Genomic DNA, 21730 nt, shown 5'->3' with positions numbered 1-21730 from the left:
AAAAATCAGTGGTATTAGTCAGAAGGAGGACACAGACAAACACACAGACACGTGCAAACTGAAGGCGAGTGCGCGTTTGATCACCACAGGCTTGGCGAGATGCAAGAAGGCCAAGCAATAAGCCAAAGGGCTCATATCCAAGAGCTCCTCTAATATCAGACACCAGTGAAGTAGAAAATCACAGCACTCGCCAGCGGGCCTTCTCACAAACACACACACACATAGAAATGAGTTTCCCCACAGGACTGGAATCTATCTGTGTGATTAATCACATTTTGTCTGTAGTTAACTTGCAATTAATTGCATTTAATCACAGACAAATACATTTTAATCTATAATTAGTTGGGTAAATCTCTGTGTGTGATTAGATGGGGAACGACAACGATAACTACATCAAATGTTATGTAAAGGAATATCAGCTTGGGAAATATGGGCCATGATTTAAAAAATAATACAGTAATACAGTCAGAAAGCACATTTTTACAGTGGAAAAAATGTGATTTAAAAACCTACTGAAAACGAAGACTCTACATAGTTTTATTTACACAACAAATGTACGAGCTGCCAAACCTAATGCAGTTGACAAGCTGGTATTCATGGCACAAAATAAGGACATGCTTGTGTCTTCTAAAAATGTTTACCTATAAAAATACTACTCCTTAATATAAAGTATTGAGTATATGAGTTGCTGACATAAAAATATATTAAAATGTCCACTTAAACAAGGCACTCCTTCATATTGTTTTTTGTTCATATTGTTTGTCTTTTGTTATTCGCTGAGGACTTGAACATAGCTAACGGTTTGTTCTAAAAAGATTATATTTGACCTTTTCTATATTCATTAATAATAAAACAATAATAACATTGTGTCATTTAAGAAATGTCACATTGCTCCTAATTTTTTCCTGCAGGGAGGCCCAGACTTCCCTCTCCCCTCTGCTCCCAGTGAAAAAGCTAAGCTTACAGCCTTGCCGGATGTATTTACAAATCGCCCAACCCTAATTTTTATTCTATTTCAGACATTTCATCTTTTCATTTAAAACTATTATCTAGCCACACAGAACAAAGACAAAAACTGTGGTTGTGAGTGTGATGTCTTTGTCAAACACAAAATATTGTGTATTTCTGTGTCAAAGGGTGTAATACACGCCTGTTGTAACACTACTTTTGCTGCCATCATGTCTTCAAACAGGGTCACGACTATTTCTGTTTGTATCACCGGCTCTCATTACATTCCCCATCATCACGTGGACGGGTGCTCTGTGTGTGTGTGTGTGTGTGTGTCATGAACCTCATAAAGACACCATGAAGAGAGATACCAGAAAGAACCCAATTGAACTGTCAAAGTGAGTCACATGACAGTGCGACACATACCTCATTCACAGTCAACTACATCTGTTGAATTTTAATCAACTGTGAGTTATGTCGTGTCATCAAAAAACAGCAACTGTGAGCAAGCAGTAATGTGCAATCCCAGCTAGTCTATGTTACAAAAAATTGAGGTTGACTTGAGGAAGGGAAAGGGAGCTGAGGAGTGAAATATTGGCCTAAATAAAGGAGGAAGAGGAGGAGGAGGAGTGATGCAAGTGGAGAGGATTAGGAGGGAAAAGCAGGATGGTCTCTATGACCTACTTCCTGAATTCCTCGCCAATCGTTCCTCTTCACCGGCGCCTTTTTGCGTGCTGAGGACACACAACGTAAATACTGTACACACAGACAAGCCAGCAAATGCCTTCAGATGAATTTGTGACCAACATACAACACAACGGATACAAGATAAGAACCCAGAACCCAAACCATCTAAAAACTCAACGACACTGGGTCTTCATTCGGCGGAGAAAATAAAACTCATGAATTGAATTACCTGTAAACATATGAGCTGTGTCACATATGTAATCTTTACAAAGATAATAATGATCACTGTTGTTCACACTGTCAGAGAGCTGTCAGCATGAATAAGCAGTAAGTGTACATTGGTCACACATAATGTGCTCCTTCATAATTTATAGACATCCCACATTGATGCAGTGTTAATCCTCCCAGCACGAAAATGATGCAAGGATGCAGAAATATGAAATTATTTCTATAAGATACCAACAACGACAGATGGATGCTACAGATAATAAAAATGTAATTTTCTTGCACATTTAGTACAAGCAGCTGCATGACAATAGAGTGGCATCCCTACAGAGTTTTTTTTTCCTTCTCTTCCTGTGCTGGCGTGATGTTGTCAAATCAGACATGTCTGAGAATTAAATTCAGGTCATTAGCTGCTGAACTCGTCACTCAATGCAGGAAACGGGGAAAACAAAAGGCCTGAGGGATGCCGATGAGAGCCCTTCTATATATGCTTTATTTATAGGATTCAGATACATGGTAAATTGACTGAAATCATGTCAACATAACAAGCTCAAAACATCTATATCAATTAAAATGTAGAAACAATGTCAATAAAATAAGATTTCTTTGGTTCGGTATGCATTAAAAGTGAGGGAAGTATTTATCACATCAATAGAGAATACAAAAAAATACAGCGCAGCCCACAGAAGTCATTGCTAGTCCCAGGCCCAAGGAGAAGACAGAGCTTGAAAACCCTGTTCTGTGGTTAAAGTCTCAATTTTGGGACCACTTGGCCTTTCCGGTGAAATATGTAGATGGATAAAGACAGTGGATAAGACAAAAGCTGTGTGCCGCCATTGTTCCGAAATCATTAAAGCTGTTATACAAAATCTAAGCAGTCTTATGTTTGGCATTTTGTTCCCTTACTGACCCAAAATGAACCGAACCTTGGCCTTAAATCCAAGGTGATTTTTTACTCACCTAAACAGTAGATATCCACAAATCCCACATACTAAACATTTACTTTATTTGATATGAAGATAGTAAATAACTTAGCAATCTTCCCATGCATTATGCATGCAGCCATACATCCACTCAGACATGCTCTTTCAACTGGGAGACAGTTGAGCCCCCCGTGGGAGTGGAACCCATCTTCCACACAAACTGACAGCACTTCAAAACGCTGCCCTCCAGAAGAGAAAATATGAGTGGCTCTCTAGGGGAGACCTGCAATGTAAGTGGGAGTGTGGAGGGGTGGGGGTTAAAGATTGACTCTCAGGGTCTTTTTAGCCTCATTCCTGAGTGGAACGTCCGTGGGTGGTGGAGAAACACGAGCCGAAAAAGCCTGCAAAGGAGGGTCCGAGTTGGGGGGTCTGGCTGCTAGGCAACCCACCAATCGGAACAGGATGCTGACTGTGTGTGTGGATGAAAGTGATTTTAGATCTGGAGAAAGGAACTTACGAGAGAATAGAGAGAATATTTTCCTGCGCCGAAGTACAGATAATAACATGCGAGGATCTGGCTCATTTACAAACTGTACAGAAGAATCAGACTGTTCATTAATATCCACTAGTCTGTCCCGAATAAATAGATGAATGAATAAAACAATAGGAGAAGGAAGGCTGATCGGCTGCACATGTAACTGTGCCACATATGATCACATCAACATTGTGTATTAGAAAAGCCAACAAAATAAACTGATATTAGGAATGAGTCATATATATTGTGCTTTAAAACAGCGAACAAAATAAACTGACATTAGGAAGGTGCCATATACAGTATATGATATATAGGCATGCGTGATCTAAGTAATATGCAATTGAAACTAGGGCTGCAGCTATCGAATATTTTAGTAATTGAGTATTCTAGTGAAATTTTTGTCAATTAATCGAGCAATCGGAAAAACATATTTTTGCCTGGTTAAAAAGCAATACATTTGCAAGAAATAATGAAACATTTCACTAAATAATGAACAATCAATTGGTTATTTTGCCTTAAGCCTTAAATGGGCATTGTACATAGTGTAAAAGGTGATTATTTTTAGGACTATATATACTATATATCACTGATGTCAGTAATGCGTTACTCTTGCATAACCTTTTTTTCAGTAACGAGTAGTCTAACCCGTTCCTATTTCAAAACAAGTCATCTGTAGTGAAAGGACATTGCAGGCAGCCGCTGTTAAGTAACTGAAAAAGTAACTCGCAATGTAACTTTGTTACTTTCAACATAAAGTAATCTGTAAAGTAACTGAGTTGTTTTTTTAATTCAGTAATCAGTAGTCAGTAATCAGATTACTTTTTCTTAGTAACTGTAACATCAGTTCTATATTCCATGCACCTTTACCACCTTTTTCCACCAAACATGCTCTCTTCTATTGTGGAGTTGCGTCATCACCTCTTTTTGCCTCGAGCACAAAGAAATTGGGAGCGAGTGGTCTGGTTGGAAAAAAAAACTTGGATAGTTTTATGATACTTTTTACTACACTTTTGGCCCTGTACTAGATTATTCTTCATTCCATACCATTATTGTTCTTGCAAAGTTAGTAACTAGAGTAAAGTATCATTACAAAGTAGGAGTGATAGCATTAGCCAAAAAGACTGATAGTCTTGTCCCATTTCTCGGCCATGCAGACGGGAGGATGATCCAGTTTTATAAAAGTGATTTTGTTGGCCTGGGCTATCCGTTTAAACAGAGCATGATTGAAAAGGTAAAAAAAACTTCCAAAGCAAAAAATTTCCTTCAGAGAAACCCTGCCCTTGTGTAAGTGCACACTTAATAGAGAATTTAATACGGAATGGCACAAATTCAAGGATTGATGTGGCGGCAGAGAGGCTGCAAAGAAAGACGAACAATAAAAAAAACATGAGAAAATGATTCATGATGAAAGAGGCCTGAAACAGGATGAAGATACATGCTCTGATGTAGTGTAAACACATTGAAGGCAAATGCTGGAGAAGCCCAGCAACAGAACGTGCCTTAAATAGCTAGATGGTCACAGATAACGTGACGCTGGAGCAAGCCTGGCGGCCCAAGGCATGTGTTGTGTTTTGCTGCGCATGTATGGGCCCGCTGCTGACAGCAGCTTAGTCATATAGCAGATCACATGACCACATTGGGACTGACATTCTGAGTTTTTAGACCTCCCATCATGGCTGTCGGAACGACACATCTTCATGGCAACACACCTGTTGAATCTTCCGGTGTCCTGGTTTTGGACCCACATGTTCCTAATCAATTAATATAAAACATTGAGGCTCTATTGTGATTAATTTCTTACAATAATTTAAATCCAAGTTGCCTGCAGAATTGATTACGATACACCCCTAGTATGTTGTCTTATCAAGCCAAAGTAAGATTCACACAATTTGAAACAATTATCTTCTGATAGGAAATAAGTTCCAGGATCAAACTGTTACCAATCTAAAAGCTTTAAAAACTAACAAACCAGTTTTCCCAATCATAGTGGCGTAAAGGGGAGCTATTATGAGCACTGTGGTTCTCCCCACCTCCGTGGACGCACAGCATGTCTGACATTAATGAACCTTTAACCGGCGAGAGCACGCTTCTTCTGCCTTCCGCAACAGTTTGGCGGATATTTCATATTGATGTTCACAAAAACAGTCCCATGTGAAATGCCGTTGACAGCAAAGAAAAAAAATTTCTCTTGCTAGAACTTACCAACTCCAACCACTTCTGTCTGAGCTTGCCTCGTTGAAAGATTTCATGGGAGCCATAGCCAACAACTAGGGCTGGGCGATATGGACAAAAACTCATATGCATATATATTTTGGTTGAATATCTATATAAAATATACATCCCAATATTTGTTCCACAAAGTGAGTTTAGACAAAGGTGAAAGCCAAATATGCATGCTAACCCATCCTATTTTACAATGCATAATTTAATTAGCTCTGATTCTCTTGTCAAAATCTTGCTATCAGTCAAATTATCTTGTGTTCACAAAAGCACAGATGTCCAATATGGACGCCCCCGAATGAACATGCACCGCCAACACTTAGACCAAAGACGCCAAAAGACTTAGACAACATGGAAAACTAATGTAATCTAAAACTAAAAGTGACTCCTGAGGCTGGATTTTGACATGTTTTATGATATCACAACACATAAGATGGAGGTGTAAAGCCAGTGAATGCAGTTCTTATGTTGGCCGACAGGAGGCCGTCACCTCCTACTCGAATGTTCCTCATGGCGTTCCACTGCCTCTTTAAGGATTGTGTTTGACTGCATGACTCCCAAATCTCACAAGTTTTTGCCACATTAAAAATATTCCAGACCTGTTCATGCCTAAAAATACCTGCTCTGAGAATTCCATAGATACGGTCCCCTTTTGACAAGCTATGGGTAATCATGTGATATCGTCGCCATTGTTGTTTGGATAATCTGCTTACAGTTTCCTTTCTTTTTACTTGGACGAAACCTGATACGACGGCTCAGCCAGCTTTAGCCAGATGCTAATTAATCCGCAGCTCTAAAGCTTCTTAATAATGCTGCAGACCCCGTTGACGAATGGATAAGTGGGGGAGGACAGTAGCCGTGTTCGTGTGTCGCTGTAACTAATTTACACATTGATTTGAGCCCTGCGGCTGCTTACCAGATGAGACATCTTGGAGATAGTAGAAAGGGAGAAAGAAGCGACAAGCTTGGACTTCAATGTGGATGTCCTTTACTCTTTCACTCCACCCTCACCCCTTACTGTACCCTCACTTTTTCTTCCCTCACATGAAACTTACTGTATCTCTCACACAACAAACAGGCTCATTGTGCCCACTTAACTGACAGACATGGCGACTTTCCAGAAAGGCAGTAGGGGCAGCATGAAAGTCCTCTTGACTTTTTTCCCCCTCAAGTCGGAACTAATTGTTATGGTAATGGTTTAATTTCATTTGAACAGGCATACAAGTTACAATGGATTACATTACATAATTCAAATCACAGTTCCACATGTCCAAAAGGAGTAGGACATTACCATCACCAAAAAAATTGTAGTGGGTTATATCTGGCTGCATCTAAAATTTCTGATATAAGCACTCTGATACAAGCAGTCCATTCCAAACTGCTCCAGCACTTCCATCCAGCAGCAACCAAACAGAGCACACTACAAAACATCACAACATGCTAACAATGCAGCAAGGAGTAAAAGCGATGTCGGCCATAGAGCAGTATTTTTAAAGTGCATTTGAAGCAACATCATAAAAACAGTATGAGGATTTTCCCCAATCACCCATGGGATTTTCCATATTAAAATCAAAATGGACATGATAAATTACTGCATATGGTTTGGATTACAAAAGTTTGATGATTGGTTTTGTTTATGTTGACTTCCACCAAAACCTAAAATTGAAGCTTAAGTCAAATAATGTAAACAGGATGCTGCAAAAACGGCCAAACCCATTAGAATGACACCAGCATCTTCTTTTAGGTAAGAAACAGCCAATCGCAGTGAGCCACAGAAAAACAACTCAAAATGCAGAAAAGAGGAGGTAAATAATGAATTTCTCATCTCATACAGGGGAGGCAATAAAACACTTACAAATGTTCACACCCACTATGTCTGCAATCTGTCCAGCCATCAAACCACTGGCCACATCACACTACATCACCACAACTCAACCGTGTAACACATGAGAAGACAAGCTAATGAAATCTATGACGCACGGTAGTTGCACAAAAACATCCTAAAAACAAGCGTCCATATGGCAACGCAAAAGCAAAGACCTTTTGATGTAAACTTTACGTTGGTAAACAGGTAAATGACAAAGCTAATATTATTGTTCTGTGTGTTCCTCAGCATCCTGAAAGTCATTTCAAACAGATTCCATTGTGCAGCAGCATCAATCTCGTATCATCATCATTATGATCATCATCTAGCAAGTCATGGCTACTTAAGCAGCCAGGCGGCGCTCGGCCACAACGCTGACTCGCGCCGTCGAGTCTTTCAGGCGGCTAACAAAAGGGCCAAGTAGCTTGTTCTTTTACAACAAAGGCAATTAGAGAGGCAGCTTTGAACAGACAATCACAGAGCAGAGACAGTGAACAGTCGCCATGGCAAAGTGTTCTGCATATTTCTGGGATGAGACAACGCTTCTGATTTGGCAATACCACATTTATTAGGGCAATTCATCACTACCAAAATGGCAACGTGCATGTAACGGTTTGCGGTCCTAGCGAGCGCAGAGGTATATGGACTCACTCTGAGGGCCTCGATGACCAGGTCACGGGCCTCCAACTCTCCCTCCATGATGCTCAGCAGAGTCAGCAGCTCCGGCTTGCTCAGGTTATCCATGTTGAAATCACATTTCTGTAACAAGGGACACAAAAAATAAGTCAACAAAAACCCTAAAAGTTCATTTTTATGTTTTTAATCACAAAAGTGGAATGGATGAAGTGGATTGATGAACTGCTGATTGGATGAACAAGGGAGGGGGTGGTAGGCTAGTGTGTTCAGTGAGTCTCACAGAACAGAAAAACGGTGTGGGTGTTTTGAGTTGAGTTGAAGCAAATCAAATAAAAAGCAAAGCAAAGCAAAGCAAAGCAAACAAAATTTAATTAACTAACAAGAGCATATCAATATGTTTTATAATGAGCACGCTGTAGTTACAATATGTGATCGGAGCCCATCACATGCTAATTGCCAATGTGGTGACTCCAGGAGAGGCACATCTAAAATATCAAAAAGATCTTACAATGATGTCAGTAAAAGTCTTTACATTTGTCACTATCACTTTTGAGATAATAAGTCACAAAAGGTTTGGAAAGTTGTGAGAAAATCACGGAGTTGGCAACAGTTGCAGTTTACTTATAAAGGGGCTATCCACACTGAAACGTTTTCAAGTCAAAACGGCAAAGTATTTTATCGCTTCAGCCTCTCATCCTCACGGAAAAGGTGGGTGCCCTGAAATCATATTTTTGAAAATGGCTTCCACAGTGGAAAAATCTGAAAATGTAGGCTTGTCGGTTCCATAGACACAAGCAAACTGCTGTTTCCTGAAAACTATGACCTCACTGACCCAGCGCCGTCACATGACCAGAAGTGATATCTGACAACAAGCCAACAAAATGTCTGGATATTTCGACTGACATGACTCATCATAGTCAACATTTTGCTGTTCCTCCAGAATGACTCGCAGAAATAATTAGACTTCACTGTAACGCTAGACGAGCCTTGGAAAGCGGAAGACGATAGATTTGCACTGCATAGACTGCACATGCATTCTTTCTTCTTCTATAGCAGGGTTCTCAAACCAAATGTGGCCCGCAGGACACTAGTTTGAGGCCACCGCCTTGATATGAAAGTTTAATGTTAGTGCGGCCCGCGCAAATTTGATATGGATGCTGTATGGTATCATGTACCCAGAAAAAATTATTACGTTTGATTAATGTTCATGTTAAAGGTTAAAGGTTAATAGTTATCCTCCCTATCCGTGTGGAAGTGCTAAGTTTTTGGCTATTTAAGTTTAAAGGAAATAACTTGAAGGCTACTGTATAGGTCGCTAGCTCTCTAGTTTGTGTGTCTCAAGACCCTGCAGTTGCGCAATATGTTGTAAATAAAAAGAGCATAAATGTATAGTCGTGTTTTGTCTTGTCTACAGGGCTCTAATAATGCTTTGTTAATTTTAAACAAAAAAATAATTTATTATTTATTATTATTTTATTTATTTATTTATTTATTACTGATTGATTGATTTTCTTTATTCTTGATTTGTTTATTTATTTTTCATCTTATTTTGTGTAGAAAAATAAAAAGTAAGATATTTGAGAACAGTGGAATGTTTTATCAGAGCTTTTCTTGTAGAAAATTGGAACCAAAGCGAAGTTTTTTAATTTTTTTGTTTTTAATAAATGCGTTTGTTGTTGGTTTTTTTGGAAAACCTGATGCGTTTGGTGTGTCATGCGGCTCCGTCTGTGTCTGCCTTGTGTATTACATTGTTTTCAAACAGTGATCCATTCCCATCTGGATGCAACTTTTTACTAATCCAGAACAGTGTCAACCCAACATTTTTTCACAACATCCCAGGAATGTTTCTGTGACCATTGAAGTCACCATATTTGCCAAACGAACACGGCAGCACCATAAACTCATTAGGAAGTGGCTTACCAAGGTTGTAAAGGGGCAAAAGAACAAAGGTCATCTTCTGTCAGACTGTTAAGTGACCTATAAAATGTCATATCAGATTGTTAAATGTAGCGAGTAAAACACTTTTTATGAAATAATAGAATCCTAGCAAAGTCTCATTTGACAGAACATTGGATTTGACCACAACTCAACTTTGTATTGCATTACAATCGCACCTTCCTGTGCCTGATACTGCTTTAATTAAACACAGCATTCAAATTAGGCAAAGATATCTCGTCCTACCGCATAGCGATTAAAAGCTAATCACATTTAGCCAGGTCATTAGGCACGTACTTGGTCAGCGGCCGCAGGCAAGCGAGTGAAGATGATTGTAATCCGGACTGACCACCCGACTTCTTGCAACAATTAAAATATTTTTTCCGGTCCACTTACAAAAGGCACACAGTTTGTGTGTTGTTTCTGACATGTTGGTACTGCAGGATGTCAGCTTGTTTAGAAACACACAAACACAATCATAATTGCCTAACTTGGAGTAAAAAGGCCACAGAGAAAATAATTCCTAATTGCGACTTGTTTCCATTCCCGGAACGACAAGTGTTGCCGAGTTGTGAGCTACGTTCAACAATAACCAAAGAAGGCAGGAGAGGCAATTGTGTCTCAGGTCCTGCTACATATCAAGCAAAGTGCTACCTAAACATTCTGCTGACATCCTGATGTCAAGCAGCCATTTAGCAGTGATTTACACATCTACTGTACGGATGGACTACCTCAGCAAAGATTATTCCATTTAATCATGGCTCACGTTCCACTAACAAACCAGAGAAGAACTGTATCTGTCATTGTATCAATTTGCTATTTAACTGCGTCTCTAATCATAAAGGTTTGCATCTACATTGAGCTGAAAGGTTATACTGCTTTCAAAGTTACTGAAATGCTAGCTTCACCAGCATAGGGAACATCACTCCATATATTTTACACCACTGTCTTGTAGATATATTGTAATATTTACAACAAAGTGTGCTGTATTTTCTATATTTTATTATATATTATTTTATTTCAGTGGTTATTTTTCTATATGATTGTTTACATTTTAATAAAACTTTGCACACATATTTGCATTTTGTCTAAATTCAGTTTATGGAAAAAATATCGAGATATATATATATATACTATCACATATTGATATTCTACCTAAATATAATCGGGATATGAGTTTTGATTGGATGAGGAGGGAAAAGCTAGAGGGAGACAGTGGTTGTTAATTTTTTTTAAATGATTGTTGATCGAGCACTTTATAATAAATAATAATAATACATTTTATTTGTATAGCGCTTTTCAAAATACTCAAAGACATTTTACAGAAAAATGGAGTTGAATAAAAACAAGTGAACAGAGTAAAAGATACGTTAAAATACAACATTCATTCGTTTATACACAGTTTAAACATGAGTAAAAGCGGGGCGGGGCACAGCACTCAGGTATAAAAAGTTAGACATTAAAAACAGATTTAAAGAGGTGGGTTTTTAGTTGTTTTTTTTAACTGGGAAGGTAAGGGCAAGCACGGAGTGGATGGGGCAAAGAGTTCCAGAGGGTAGAGGCTGCGATGGAGAATGCTCTGTCACTCTGTTTAAAAAATTATAATGCTTACTTACTCAATAACTTTAAAAATGTACATGCAGTCCAAAAATGTTTTTCCCAGAAACCTTTTTGCCTCCTAGAGAATGAATAAGATGACTGTTGCCCGTCATGAGGCCTAAGGCACTGTGAGAAGGAGGAGGTCATTTTCCTCCTCTGGCGTTTCTGCACTGTGAGCAGGTGAGGAGGCAAACTCAAATTTGTTCCAGCGAGTGCCGCATGCCAAACTCACGAGCAGCCCAGGGTGGCATACAGACACCCAGCCCATTTAATGAGGCAAATGTGGCATCACTGAAAGTCACCAGGAACAGAGACACGCTTTCTTTGAAGCTCTTCCTTTGGTGCCTTGCTAAGAAACAGCAGTTGGCTTCTCAGAGGCATGTTCATGCCAGCACTAAAATGTTTTGGCTTGACAGCCTGTGAAAACGAATAAGAAGGACCAAACTGTAGAAATGGCAAAACCATACATCCATTTTCCTGTTCAGGCTCTGGGCAAGTCCTGAAGTCTATCTAGGTTGACTTGGAAGAGGTGGGCCTGGCTGGGCAGCACATAATAAATATTAAAGTTGCAGTAATAGTACAGTATTGGTAAAAGTAATAGTTGTGTCATGAAGTGATGGTAAAATGAGTGAGGAGCAGTGTGAGTGCAGATCAGCAAAAGTACAGGTTACAGTTCTTCCTCATTCTTTCCTCATCCTAGCAGAGGTCAAAGGGCAGATGAATTAGCATGTTTAGATTTCAGTGCTGTGTGATATGTCAAACCCTAATGATTTTTATGACTATGACTAATTAAAGGTCAAAGTTCAACGTTTTTCTCAAGCCTCTGTGTGCAGCAAATATTTTACTAGTAAATATTTTGCTAGTAACATAATTGTAGCATTTACTAAAATTAGCTGGCACATTGCACATTGAGAAGACCTGAGTTCAGTCCCACCCTCGGGCATCTCTGTGTGGAGTTTGCATGTTCTCCCTGTGCATGTGTGGGTTTTCTCCAGGTATTCCGGTTTCCTCCCACATTCCAAAAACATGCTAGGTTAATTGGCGACTCCAAATTGTCCATAGGTATGAATGTGAGTGTGAATGGTTGTTTGTCTATATGTGCCCTGTGATTGGATGGCGACCAGTCGAGGGTGTGCCCCACCTCGCGCCCGAAGACAGCTGGGATAGGCTCCAGCATGCAACACACATGAGGATAAGCGGTAGAAAATGAATGAATGAATGAATGCACATTGAGATCTTTGCAAAAAATCCAGCTATTATTTCTATTATTTTCTATTGATACTTTCAGTATAGTTCATTAGGTATACTGTGTGTACTGTGCAAAAATTAGCTGACAATTTCCGGCCAGCATACTATAGGGTCCCTGTTTTGTCATGTTATTAATACATTGCATGAGTATAACTGTGTTTGTAATGTACTTTTAATCACAAAACCTCCCTGTTTGCATCGAAACCGAAACTAGGAGTCATTGTTCCCTGCTCTGTCTTTAATTCCAGTAAAAGTGAGTTTAATTTATCCTTTTCATTTGTCATTTTCATTTGTCCAACTAATTATTTCATCAGCGTGAACACTCAGTATTTAACCAACCCTAAAGTAATAGTGTTGTGTACATGTGCGTGTGAGCGTCTGCACTATCGGTAACATAAATCCAAGCAGTGAGGCGAACGTGTACGATGGCAAATTAGAAGGAAGTGACCAGCACTGACACCTAACCCCTCTGTGGACCCGCCCCTCAAACAAGAAACTTCTACCCCCACCTTAAGCCAGCTACAGAGTGTAACGGGGGATGAGTAAAGAGCAAAGTGCTTTATTTAACCACAGCAGGCATGGCGGTGGGTGGCTTGAACAGGGGGATGGGTTCATTCAGGGTAGCGGAAACCCCTCGTTGTTGGCCCAGAGTAGCAGTGGAGAAAAAGTGTGAGCTGAAGGAGCCCTGACCGCCATGCACCTGTTCGCCTCTCCGGCAAGCGAAGGTGGCCACAAGCGTGCTCGGGAGAGGTGGGGGGTGTTGGCTGACATGGTACTCCCAGCTATGCCAGCTGAGTCACTGAAATTAAGACCAATTTAGAAAGGTGTCTGGTGAACAGCACCACCCCCTCACCTCCACACATGCACTTTCAAACCACCTCTTCAGTCCAAAATGCACTTTCGTGTTCACATTCAGATGCTCAGGTGGCATTAAAGAGTAGCGAACAAAGTCCTGATCCCCTTCCCCCGAAAATCATGGAGCTCTGAAAAATCTCAAGTAGGTGCATGTAAACAAAGGACACTGAAGCGACTAGTTACACCAAACTGAAGAAATACCCCATCTAGTGGAAGGAACTTCAGCTTCAAAACGAGAACAATTAAATGCATTTACTCAAAATATCTCTCAAAAATATATTACTACATTTTGTCATGCTGGTTACTTAGCTTATGAACGGAACTCAGTGTGTTTGAATAGTCTCTTTCACACAGAAATCAGCCCAAAACTGGCATATGACAGCCATAGGCATAAATGGTTCACCTGTAACTTTTACACAGAACCTGCCAATAGTGGTGGTTCGAACCTTGCGTCCACCAACCCAATCACTGCTACGGTTTCCCTTCAGGAAGACACTGGTGTATTAAACGTGGATGAATGTTTGGTGATGGAAGCACGGTGGTCATGTGGTTAACATGTTGGCCACAGAGTCAGATCATCGGGAAGACGTGTTTTTGTATCTCCGCTTGGGCATCTCTGTTTGCAAAACTCGTGTTTGTGTGGGTTTTCTCTGGGTACTCCGGTTTCCTCCCACATTCCGAAAACATGCATGTTAGATTAATTGGCGACTCCAAATTGTCAGTTGGTGTGAATGTGAGTCATTGTCAATATGTGCCCAGTGATTGGCTGGTGACCAGTCCAGGGTGTAAACCACCTCCCGCCCGAAGTCAGCTGGGATAGGCTCCAGCATACTCTCGCAACCCTCGTGAGGATAAACAGTATAGACAATGGATCTATGGTCGTAGAGGTCGTTGGTGCGAATTGGCAGGCAACCACCATTGCGTGACTGTGGAGTGAATGAATAATGCAGCGTATAAATTAAAAATATTTTTTTCACATCATCAGATCTGCACCAATGTATAATTGTATACTTAACAATACAATTTGTCAGCATTGCACAGTGCCCTGTCACACAGACTGCATCCCGGCTCTGTTCCAGCTCTGATACTAGCCCCTAAGCCGGACAATAGCCAGGTCAAGTTTGACACACCATTCTGTGTAGGTTCACACAGAACAGTGGCACAGTTAAAAAAGGGTTTTAAGGGCAGTGTGTGTGTGTGCGTGGGTGTGCGTGGGTGTTCCTCCATCATGGGACGAAGGTTGGAAGAAGCCTTGAGGCAAACAAAAGAATTGTCCATCATGAAGCACAGCAAAAGCAAATCTCGTCATTTTGTCAGAGTGGGGAGGGGAGCGCTGCTGGTGTTCTGCCTGGCTCGGTTCTGGTGGGAGTGCTAACACCGAGCATCGAGCTTTTCGTCGCCCGGACATTGTGTCGAGGACCCCGGCGGTCACTGCTGGTGCTGCCCGCCACATCGATCTTTCCATAACAAGACTGAACAACAAGCGGACAAAGCCAGCCCGCATGGCCGTGATCTCCACGAACGTTACCGTCTCTTACCGTGTCGACGCCTCCCAGCACGGCGGCGGTGAGGGTTTGTACCGGAGGAGGCTGCTCTCCGCTGGCTCCCTGAGACGCCATCTTCGCACTGTGGCGGTGTGCTGGAGCGCGGGCTCCTCCGCCTCTCGTTAACTAGTTCGCTGCTGGACGACAGGCAGTCACGTCAAGAGCGGCCATCAAAAAACTCACGCATGTCACAGTCCGGACATAGAGGGTCGCTCCGGGGGTCGAGGACGACAGCTTGTCGCCGTAAACAGCCCGCAAAGAAATGACGATGGCGGCCAGTGGACGGACCAGTGGAGCGGAGGGAGGCTGGTGGAGGTGGGCTCCTGGAGGTGGGCGGGGTCCGAGCAGGAGGACAAGTCCAGATGTCAAAAGTGTCCTCCATGACTGACAACAGCATTTGTCATCACATCAACACTACTGCAATGTCACCAGAGTACTATAGTAGTAGTATAGCATAATGTTGGATAACGTAGCATGATATAGAAATATAATGTTCTGTACTATAGTACAGTGATGTCATGGCACATAGTTTAGTTTTAATCATAGGTTTAGTGTAGAATGCTATATAAAGTATAGCCTGTTGTAAAATATAGAGATGTAGAAATTAAAACGTAACAAGATATTGGATGTATATAATAAATACAATCGCAACAGCACAAAATGGTGTGCAATCACAGGAAGTCGTCACAAAAATGTTGCTGTTTAATAGTTTAAAAGCCATGAATTTAGAAATTCTGTACGAATTTCCCATGAGAAAATACACGTCACAAACAATTCCACAACTTTATATAAGATATATGGCATTATAGAGTAGCATAGTGTGGTGTAGTACTGCATAACAAGCAGTATCATATATGTAAACTGATCCTCTGTGGCAAGTCTGTGAGGAAAAAGCTGAAACAAACATATAAATATACATATAAATATAGTGTAACATTGTGTATCCATAGCAGAGGGATTGCATAGCTCAATGCGATAAAGTATAGCAAAGCATAGTAAAGTACTACATAGCCTAGTGTTGTATAGCAAAGTTTGGTGCAGTAGTACAGTACTGTATTGCGTGGTATAGTATAACATACTGTAGTAGAGTATAACATTGTAGAGAAGGGTAGAAGAGCAGGGTACATTATACCTTTGTATGGTATTGTGTAGTATAACAACATGTGGTATAGTATTGTGTTTTAGTTGTATAGGAAAGTTTATACAACAATCAACTGGTATTGTAGAGTGTTAGTCTAATATAGTATATTCTCTGTAAGTTATACTGGAGAGTATAGAACAGAAATGGACATTGTGGTATTGTATTTATTATTGTCTGAATATTAAGCAAATATCATGACATGTCCATGTCATCCTCAACAATCCAGAAGCTCAGCATTAATCTTCCATAAGAGTTGAAATCTCTCTGCTATGGATCTGTTTATGCCAGATAGGCAGTGAGAGGATGGAGGCCTCAGATCCCAGATGTGGTTTTAGGATTATCGGATGCTGATCCAGAATGAGGTTAGTGCATCTCTATGTAGGTCAAATGTTGCACCACACTACTAAGGCATTTGTAAATATGACAACTTCAAGTGTTCATATTCACAGCTTTCCCACTGAGATGCCTTTTACATGTTGGTGTGTCAAACCCCCAAACCAGTGAGGCCATTAATCTGTCCCCTCTCCTCCTGCCAGAAAGGAAGCTCATCATTGTGTTGAGATGTAGCACTGGCTGGCACATAAAGTCGCCTTTCTTGCTTCCCTGTGATGTAGTTAGTTGTCACATTGACAATGTTTGTCCTGTGATGTCCTCTTCCAGGACACCTTGTCAATACCTGCTGTGATTTCCACTCCAGGTAGACACATAGAACTGAAGAACAGAAGCAGGGATGAAAAGTGTCCCCATGTGACTTACTGTTTGATATGCCACAAAACCATCATCATGGTATAATCTTCCCGCAGAGGCTGCTTTCCATCATGTTGTTTGGTGGCTTCCTGGTTTGTTATTCATGGGTTTGATTGGGCCTATGAATTGCTCTGCCGTTAGACCAGAGGGTGAAATTACAAGATGAGCATCTCAAATCCAATGAATCTACAGACAGAGCAGAAAGGAAACGGAGCATTCCGGGAGGAAGGAAGATGGGAACTGGGCCACATCTCCTCTTGATGGTCCCTGAGGGCCTGCCAGGTTCTGAAGCAAGCCTCTGTTCAGTCGCCATCTTTGCTGATCAGACGCTGCTCTGTCTTTCTTTTTTTTTGGACTTTAGAGCGGACTTCCTTCCTCACAAACCGCCTCTGTGGACCGACACTTCACAAAGCGTGGATCTTAGAGAGCAGGTGTTCGTTACTCAATGACTGCTGTCTTAGCACATGAGTTATATCATTCTTTGCCGGACTACATATGGACTTTATATGGACGTAGTTTGACTGGCTTGCCACAGTCCACTGTGGTTTTCCTGGTTTCTCCTGTTATTTGGTGTATAATTACAGTATGTGCATTCCTCCACGGTCTCTGCATCTGTCCGTCCTGTCCAACCAGATTAAGATCCAGGTCACGACCCTGAAACTTGGCACCGAGCCCTTTCAGAGAGTGACTTGTTCAGAACCTGCTCTGACTTCAGATGCCAAGATGAGTCATTCGGAAAGTTGATTACGTCAGGGTTGTGTGTGTAGGGGTGCTGTCAACGCAGTTTGTCCCGGTGTGGACCTGTTGCCAAGGTGTCACCTAAATTAAATGTTAGTGATGTTCTGGATGGAGTCCAACAAGTCATTCACATGTAGACAGGTGAACAAGTAGGATGGCCGACAACGGTAAACACGTACCAACATCCAAATACTCCAAACTCAGAGAAACAAATGAAAAATACTGCAATCAGAAAAATGCTGCAAATTCCAAAAACAAACAATACTCAAAACGGTGTGAGAGAAATGCTACAAATTCACAGAAAGTGGACGTTAGCCAGGCTACCAGGGACACCAGACCTGAGGTTGCAGTTATTTTGTGGGGGTTGTTTTTTTACCCTTATTGAATTTTACTTTTGCATTTGTTTTTAATCTTGCAGAGTTTGTGATTGGATGTTGCTGTGATTAAAAGTCACGAGAAAAGCAATGTATTGCACATATTCACATAGTCAGTCTGGGTCAGTCTTAGAATGAACACAGGAGCCGTTCGGAAGCTGAAGCTGGACTGAAATGCTGTGGAAAACAAAAAGTAAAAAAACAAAAGTAAGAGTCAGCAAAGATCATAAGAAGACTTTTGACTATGTATCCATTTAGTGAAGTAAGAAGGTGATGGTCTTGTAATGAGTTACAAAGAATAGTAAAGAATTTAGCCCTGGATTAGCATTTAGCATCACAATTTGGGTGATAAACAGGCTGCAGGTACTAATAACAGTTGTCTATTTACACACAAGTGCATAACACAATAAAGCTGCAACAACGGTTTCCATTGTTCTCACGCAGCACTTCCTCTATACAAGACGCTGCCTGTCCCGGGGCGACGCGGCCTGCTGACAGACGACCATTGACCTCCTGCCTGCCTGTCAGTCAACATAACAAACATGGAAGAATGCAGGTCAGCCAGCTTTTGGGACGGTTGACTTCAGGTGTCGTCTGATGTCACCATAGAGCAGGGATCTCAAAGTCAATTTACTTGGGGGCCACTGGAGCTAGGTTCTGGGTGAGACTGGGTCGCATCAGGTTTTCCCCCAAAAAAACAAAAAAAACCCTACATTTATTAAAAACAAAATAATTTTAAAAACTTCGCTTTGGTTCCAATTTTCTACAAGAAAAGCTCTGATAAAACATTCCACTGTTCTCAAATATCTTAATTTTTATTTGTCGACACAAAATAAGATGAAAAATAAATAAACAAATCAAGAATAAAGAAAATCAATCAGTAATAAATAAAATATAATAAAACGGCAAATCAAATTTAAGAAACCACATATAGTTGGTGGGTAGACAAATTATTTTTTTCAGATTAAAATTAACAAAGCATTATTAGAGCCCTGTAGACATGACAAAACACGACTATAGTCACATTTATACTCTTTTTATTTACAACATATTGCGCAACTGCAGGGTCTTGAGACACCTGCTAACTCGCAAACTAGAGAGCTTGCGACCTAAATGGTAGCCTCCAAGTTATTTCCTTTAAACTTAAAAAGCCAAAAACTTACCACTTCCACATGGATAGGGAGGATAACTATTAACAGTTATTTAACCTTTAACATGAACATTAATCAAACGTAATAATTTTTTCTGGGTACATGATACCATACAGCATCCATATCAAACTTGCGCGGGCCGCAATAACATTAAATTTTCATATCAAGGCGGGGGCCTCAAACTAGTGTCCTGCGGGCCACATTTGTCCCGCGGGGCCGCATGTTTGAGACCCCTGCCATAGAGGAACGTAATAGGCTGTGGTTCCCAAATGTTTTAGGGACTAAATTATTTTCAGTCCCCATTCAAAAAAACATGAACCACATAAAGCCAATGATCACAGCAGTGGTCACTTTTACAGTCTAAAAATTACACTGCAGAGTTTACTAAGCCAGTGATTTTCAACCACTGTGCCGCGGCACACTAGTGTACCTTGAGAAACCGTCAGGTGTGCCGTGAGGAATTATCTAATATCCCTTTTTATAGTTAACATTGATTAATCATCATTTGCAAATATTATGTCAATAGCCATGAATATATGGACCTAAATATTCCAATTGCATTTGGTATATTTGCTCAAATGGAAAGAATTGAACAGGGATGGAATATTCCTTTCCCCAATCCAATTCAGGTATCTCTTACCCGCTCAAACGGAAATTTGTCAGGGTGCGTTCTTCTTCGTGGTGTTTTTTTCTTCTTCTGTTGTTTATTGGCGGTTGGCAAGCAGCTTTCGTGTGCATTACCGCCATCTGTGAAACAGAATCAAAACCCTTCTATACTTTAGTCACAAGTCCAGTTTTATTAAAAAAGAAAATATATATCTATATAAAACATTATTGATAATATAAAACATATATAAACTTATATATAAAACATAATTATAAAATATTAGCAAGATTGAATGTGATCTTTTCCTGTTTAAATTTGTCCCGGGTGCGTTCTTTCAGCGCATGTTCAGATATGACGTAACATGCAGATCCAGGCGTTCTTCAGTTTTAAAAATGGAGGCCAGCAATCGGCACTGGACTAAGCAAAGTTTGTTTTTGATTCAAACTAAATTTCAAGACTGGACAGATGAAAAACTGACAATACAGAGTTATTCCAACAAGTGAAAGAAAAACTTGGGGAAGCCGGTATCACGTGATGTTGATGTTTACGTTTTACCGCACATGACCCATTGACTATTCTGGTTGATTTCCACGGCGCATGTAGACAAGAGATTGGAATATTCCTTTCCATGGATACCATTGTTTCCCGAAAGGTCATTTGGAAAGAGAAAAACTCATCATATAAAAACATGGCTACTGTGGAGTGTCTGTGGTGTAAAGACTGGCAGAGCAATATAATATTGGTCCGTGTGGTAACACCTACCTTGTTCCTCCGATAGACTTATTGATGCACGTGGGAGGTCGTGGTGACATTTTGTAACATTTTTGGTTAGTGGTGTGCCACAAGATTTTTAAAAACGTGCCGTGGCTCAAAAATGGTTGAAAAACACTGTACTAAGCCACCATGAATAAACAAAAAACTATTTTTTTTCCTGTACACGCTATGACGTGCTAAGCAGCACATTTTTGGAACTTAACCGTGTTCTGGGTCGCAGGAAGGGACATTCCAGAGGATTCACGACGTACATCGCTATGGTAGCTGGAGCGTGAAAAACCAAAACGTGGTAGTAGCCATAGCCGGGGGAGAAGGCAATGAAGGAAATATTCTAATAGCGTAGAAAGCAACAGTTTTCATTATGATGACGATGATGCCTGTTTGCAAGAGAGACGATGAAGACTGACAAGTGAATCAGACATTTTGATGAGCTTGTTGGGTATTGTCAGACAAGGATCTGACCCATTCCTTGCCTGGTGACGTCATAATATGAAGATTAGATGAGTGAATTTACTCCCATCACAAACTCCGGGTCAAACTAATGATTTTTACAATGATCATTTACAGTATATCTTTATCTCCCAGGGGCGCACCCCCTAGTTCGAAAACCACTGGGTTAGATGGTTATTGATATCAAACTGCACCACTTTCGACTGAATATTGTTATATTTTTACAGTCAAAATGAAAACCCCTCACCATTTTTAGTGTTTTTTTATCCGTTATGACTTATTAGAAGTGTTGCCACTGTACCTGCAGAGTCTATGTTCATGTTTTTCTTGTCAGGTATCAGATGTTTAACAAAGCGTGCAAGTGGCTCCTCCCACTGGACGGTAGAAGGACTCACTAGCGTTTGAATAAACCCAAAAAATCGGGTGATTTAAAAAAAACAAACATTTCTAATGAAGACCTGTGCTCCTTTTAAGATATCTAAAAACCATTTGTAAAGAATATTTGAAAAAAATGAGAACAGAAAAAACG

The 21730-nt window shown here is 40.5% G+C and overlaps 1 protein-coding gene across 3 annotated transcripts in view; it reads right to left on the bottom strand.

The window, feature by feature from the left end:
- cttnbp2 (cortactin binding protein 2) overlaps nucleotides 1-15560 on the bottom strand; it is a 54947-nt gene extending 39387 nt beyond the window's left edge. The window contains exons 1-2 of one of the 3 annotated variants that reach the window (XR_013627392.1): nucleotides 15214-15560; nucleotides 8054-8161 (exon numbers count right to left, since the gene is read on the bottom strand). Coding sequence is in view for 2 of the 3 variants with exons in the window: in XM_058074615.2 (XP_057930598.2) it covers nucleotides 8054-8161; nucleotides 15214-15294 (189 nt within the window). In the remaining variant the exon portion in view is untranslated. The remainder of the gene's footprint in view (nucleotides 1-8053; nucleotides 8162-15213) is intronic. The other 2 variants (XM_058074615.2, XM_058074613.2) reach the window with 2 other exon arrangements.
- Nucleotides 15561-21730: the final 6170 nt, after the last annotated feature.

This window comes from Doryrhamphus excisus, linkage group LG1, assembly GCF_037039965.1.
Source record: "Doryrhamphus excisus strain RoL-2023G ecotype Guam linkage group LG1, RoL_Dexc_Guam_v1.1, whole genome shotgun sequence".
NCBI classification, from domain to species: domain Eukaryota; kingdom Metazoa; phylum Chordata; class Actinopteri; order Syngnathiformes; family Syngnathidae; genus Doryrhamphus; species Doryrhamphus excisus.
Note: the sequence above shows the minus strand (reverse complement) of the source record. Positions and strands in the feature narration are given on the sequence as shown.